At 34.4% G+C, this 5,811-nt stretch overlaps 1 protein-coding gene across 1 annotated transcript; it reads right to left on the minus strand.

Moving 5' to 3' along the window:
- Positions 1-471: 471 nt before the first annotated feature.
- LOC129231858 (uncharacterized) lies at positions 472-1,626 on the minus strand. Its single transcript, XM_054866239.1, has 3 exons — positions 1,520-1,626; positions 1,344-1,408; positions 472-734 (listed from the first exon to the last, which is right to left on the minus strand). Exons 1-3 carry the CDS (start codon positions 1,560-1,562, stop codon positions 516-518), a joined length of 327 nt encoding a protein of 108 aa, XP_054722214.1. The 5' UTR covers positions 1,563-1,626; the 3' UTR covers positions 472-515.
- Between the last annotated feature and the right edge of the window lie 4,185 nt (positions 1,627-5,811).

A 5,811-nucleotide genomic window follows, 5' to 3' on the forward strand; every position in this document is an offset into this window, starting at 1 on the left:
CATGTAAAACTTATTAATAACACAATTATTAATAACACAAAACTACAAAATTAAAATCATTTATTTAACAAATCCCTCAGCACATTTGTTTGTTCTTTTAAAACTTTAATAATACTGGCGTCATTTTCTACAGATTGCTTCATTATATTCAGCATTTCTTTCGAATTATCGTTATAATTCTGCTGTATGTTATTGAATTTTTGTAACAATTCGCCCGAAAATCGGGTCTTTTTCCTTCCTTCAACTCTTCTTCTCTTTGGTCTCTGAAAAAAAATAAAAAATAAAATAAGAGGGGTTAGGGCAAAATAACCTAAGTGACGCTACAAGAGGGTGTTGAAGTCCTATCTCAGTGTCTTCCTCTGCGGTGCCCACGACAGTAAAAACTAAAAAGTTTTTGAGAATAACTATAATGAAACAAATTGCTAAAAATGAACATTGGGAAGTCTGCTTTTTCAAAAGGAGCTAGCAATATATATTAACATCTATTGAACAGTCAAAAAATTGAATACTGGATATTAGGAGACAAATACTCGGCAATATGAACAAAATAATGAAGTGATTTTTTTCAAAATTAAGAATTTCAGTTGCCGTGTACAACATTTAATTAAAAAATTGCTAACCTGGGGTGCAACAGAATCTTCTTGATTTGATGGACCAGCTACTGGTTCCAGCTCGGGAAGTTCAGGCCGGGGACTACCGACACCAACATCTTCTACTGGATCTGCAGCAGGTAGCTGACAATTCAAAAAATAAAATAAATACTGAAGAAAACTACATACACTCTAAATTGCTTTTACAAAAAACGACAAATGACTGTACGCATCCAGAGAACTAATAATTATACAGAAACGTAGGGTAGCACTCCACTCTGAGAGGCAGAAAAGAGGAAATTAGAAATAAACCTTGCAAGGTGATGCCATTTTGTACAAGTCAACATAGTTCATAGCGTATCAACTAAGACTATCAACAACTTACCGCATGCAAATTTTTACTGAGAAGAATAAGCAGCATTTTACTCTTGGTATTAACATGACATCCACAGCTGATCAAGCAATTCAAAGCATAAAAACTCTAAAACTTTTCTTTTTTTTTTTTTTTTTTTTTGCAAATGCCAACCAAGAAGCAAATTGGCAAAATTTGTTAATACAAAAGGTGTTATGAATGAAATTGTATCTGAAATAAAATCACATTCCCTCTATGATTTATTTGATAAATATCAATTTTTAAACAATGTAATAAGATTACCCCCCCCCCCCACAATTTTAAGTTTTTCCACTCGATACATTTTTTATATAACTAGTCCAAGTAATACAATGCTAATAATGAGGATTTATGCTACGCACTTGATTTGGTAATGCTCCACCTTCCTGGCAGTCCTCTTCAAGAGACATGTCTGTCACTAAAGATGCTGCAAAAAAAAAAAAATAAATAAATAAATAAATAAATAAATAAATTATGAGCATGGTTTAGATTTTATGCAAATAAATTTTAAGTGTTTTTTAATATCCTTATTGCTCACTATTTTCATCGGCCAGAAAGCTGTTATCCATGCTTTCCACCATTGACGATGCATCTTGGCACGGTAGCACCCCAATCACTTCATGCACCGCTTGAAAAAATCTCCATTTGGACGATTCTCCTCCAGTTGTGCCAATCTTAGTTTTTTCTTCCCTAGAAGTACAAAAGCATTTTCAGAGGCGACCAAAGGTTTTTTTTGTAAATGATATGCAGCTTCAAATCTTAAGCATTCAAATGCATCACTAGATATTTAGTTCAGTAATTAACCAGATTAATATATGCACATAATCAGTCCTGTAACCCTGGGCAGAGGAGAAGGGAGCTTTGTCCCCCAATACATTTAATTTTTCATGTTAAAAAGGAATGTCACTGTAACGTAAATGTGTTTAAAAACTACCGCTTTTTTGGGGACTTCCTGTAAACCCCACAAAGGTGAGTTACCCCAAATACTACTTTTCCCTAAGTACGGCACTGTATTCAAGTGTATGAACTGTACATACTGTGGGAGTGGGGGTTAAAATCTGCTCAAAAATTATTATAAACTAATATCAAAATGATCATTACAAACTTATCATTGCAATGCAATGTTTCAGCCGAGTTTATAAGTTCTTTAGCAAAAATGCTAAAACTGGAGAAAATGCTTTAGCAATACGCTAAAATGTCAAATTTCTATTTTAATCCCTCAAATTCAAAGTATAAAAATACAGTTCCAAATCAGACAAGTAGAAATAGTAAAATATCATTCATGAAAGGAATGGAGAAAAAGGCCCGGTTTGTTGTCCTTTATTATTTGTGCAGCTAGATAGGTTTTTGTACAAAATTGACTATGGGAAAATGGCGTGTTTTTAGGCGGAACCACTTCTATAACATCTGGGATTGTAAATAGAGACGTACCGAGTACTCGCGAACTACTTGGTACTCGGCCAAACTTTGAATAGGTACTCGGCCCATACCGAGTAGTTGCAAAAAAAGCAATATTTCCATGACAGATATTAATATTTATAAAAAGCGCAATCATATATATAATATTCTGCAATCATTTACAATCAAGGGTGCCCAATGCAAAATTTTTCTCCATGGTTTAGAGTATTTTCTACATGGAAACGGATTTCAGTACAGTAAAAAGATTTTAAAATTTGACCTTTAATAACTTATTCATTAATGGCTGGAAAAGAATTTTTAAATACATTTTTGCAAAGAAAAAAGCATTAAAAGAAAGGAAGTTCTCATTTCTAAGGGGGGTGGGGCAGGGCTTGAGCCCCCTTACCCCCTTATATGGGTGCCCTTGTTTACAATTCAAATTTACAAGTGAAATTTAAATTTTGAGATTAATGAAGTTTGTAATCCTTCAATGGAATTATGGACATGTGCTCTGGGTTTACAAGGAATTCCTTTTTCGATGCGCAAAATGTGACTCACAGATTTAAAGGCATCCGACAAAAGGCAGATTTTTTTGTGGAATGTCTTTGCATTCTTTAACTCACATTTTACGCCCTGAAAAAGACGTTCCTTTTCAGGGCCGGATTTGGAAGTGTGGAGGCCCCTAATCAGGGTTCAAAATTATCCCATACTTTGATATATATCCGACTATTTTGATACACATGTATTATATCACATAAATTTTCAATCAGCACAAGTTAGGATATTTTGTAAAAATTTTATTGTGGGGGCCCCTTTGTTGTGGAGGCCCCGGGGCAGCTTCCCTGCCGGCCTTGTTCCTTGTAATGCAGAAACAAGTGTCTGTAGTGCATTTGTTTTCTTTGCTTTCAAAAATTATTTATGTTGAGCGGACTAGAACTATAATAGATTGGTATAGTTTGTTTTAATTCTAACTTGATTAATCATACCTTTTCTTTATTTACTTTTATTTAAATTTTTTTTTTTTTTTTTTGTAATTTTTGACAACAAAATTTTCTAAATAATGAGCAATTAAATTTCAGCAGGAATTTAGTTTTTAAAACTATTATATGGACTAGGAGGTCTATACTACTATTCCAATAAGTTCAAAATTCATCACATGTGTTTCAGTGGTTCTTCTTAAAACATAATTGGTACTCCGTGACTCGGCCGAGTGCTCGGTAACTCGGTACTCGGCCAAAGTGCTACTCGGTACGTCTCTAATTGTAAACAATAAAAAAAAACCTTTATGTTTACGAATAAATTTTGAAAAGTCTTATTTACATTGACACAATTTATTGCAAGAAAAAATATTGTACAAATGCATACATAAATAAATAGAAAAAAATCACTCACCTGTAACGCCGGTTTAAGTTTTGTATTTTTTTCGAGATCTCTGCAGAACTCCGTGTAAATCCGTATGTTTTGAAAGAACAGCTCATTCCTTCATAAACCACACGGTTGCGTTTACTTTTTCTTAAATTTGCAAGATTCTCATGCCATATATTTACGAGGGCAAACGTTTCATCGTCTGCCCAATTGTCCTTCCGCTTTAAGCTCAAGGCTTAATTCCGCCAGTGCAAACGGGGTGCATAACGCGAAATTTCGCTTAGCGCGAAATAAATGCCATTCCCCGTTAGATAAAGCTACAAATTAGTGTTAAATCAATCGCTTAATACGAAGAGGATTTAGACGAAATCCCGCATGAGACGAAGAAAATTTTAAGGTCTTGAACAGAAAAGGGAAGAGAAAATCTCCATACTTTTACATGAAATTACTTTCGAAAGTCGAAAGATCTGCTCTTGAACGCAAGCGACATGGATGGTAGCGCGGCAATTCCTCTCCTTGTGCAGGAAAATCGGGAAAACCACGCTGCTTCAAGAAAGTTCGAACTTTAGCTGTAGACTATGCTTACAGTAAAAAGCTTGGATGAACAGGGAAATTTTCACCAAGTGGCTGACAAACCTAGGCATAAAATTTCATCGTGGAAAAGAAAAGTCTGATTCTGGACACCTGTTCTGCCCATATAGAGGTTTAAGGTCTAAAAGCGATAGTGTTTTTTTACCCGTCAACACTGCAGCGAAAATCCACTCTTGTGATCAATGAAAAATCAGATGTTTGAAAATGCACTGTCGTAGAGAAATGGTTCCGAATAGTCATTGTCTGTTTCGAATTGCATGTGTTTCTTACTTAAACTATAAAATTTAATGCTTGGGTGTACATTTTTGTACAAAGATACATTGGTTCCTACATTTTCTGAGGACCCTCCCCCCCCCGAAAAAAAGAAAAAACTTGTCTGATATACACAAACCGATAAACGTCGAAATCATTCAACACGAAATATTTTGGCGGCTCCGTCGAATTCGTGTTAACGAGGTTTGACAAACATCCTATTCTGCACCGCATTTGACGTTGCACCTTTGGTTGCACTTCGGTTCTCGACTTACTTTTCGGCCTCGGCTGTGTACTTCGCTGGCTTTGTCCATACTTGCCACGCGAGAGAGTTTAAGTTAGCGACAAAATTTGAATTGATGTTTTTGAGACGTAAATTACTTTCATTTCAAGGACAGGATGAACGGGTGAAGGGTAATGAAAACTGATGTTTTGCTTAATATCTCCGCTGGTTGAAGTCGTACAAAGAAGAAACATGACTGAGCATGATCCTCGTAAGATTTCGAATCTTTTGATACCTAGTTCGATTGTCATTTCTCTTGCGTTCTGGAGAAGCTCGAATGACATAGATGAACAAATAAAGTTGGATTTTAATATTGTCAATAAATTTCATATTTTTAATCACTTTACAGTACTTTTATTTAAGAGCAACATCCCTTGCCGACAGGTATTTGAAGGAGAAGAATCGCTTTGGAAATGTCTGTGAATCTTACAAAATATTTCTCCACAGCGTTCAGCACAAGTTAAAGACTACAATAATTTCACTCCGATTTGTGCACCTATAAGTACTATTTCAGCCTAAAAATATTCCTCCATAATTAAGATTTATGAACTTTGCATCATAAAACTGACGATATATGGAGATTAAAAATATTAAAGTGAAAAGATATTTTTTAATTGCTTGGTACACTTTGTAATTCATTCAAGATTTCCGGTAACATGTCGATAAAATATTTACTTCCTAGCAGAATAAACTAAATCTAGACAATTTTCCATAATGTTTAATTTATATTCATGATTGCATAACTAAAATGATAAATGTTAATTTTAAGCAAAATCATCTTAAAAGTGTACATGCTTAATGTTTTTGAAAAGAAGAATTTTAAAATATTAGGGGAGACTGGGGATACTTGATCCCCACTTTAGTTTTCAATTTTTTTTTCTCTGCTGCAAATTATCAGTTTTTTTTTTTAAACACGTGTACAAAGGTAATTTTTTTCTCTA

This window comes from Uloborus diversus, chromosome 10, assembly GCF_026930045.1.
Source record: "Uloborus diversus isolate 005 chromosome 10, Udiv.v.3.1, whole genome shotgun sequence".
Classification (NCBI taxonomy): Eukaryota; Metazoa; Arthropoda; class Arachnida; order Araneae; family Uloboridae; genus Uloborus; species Uloborus diversus.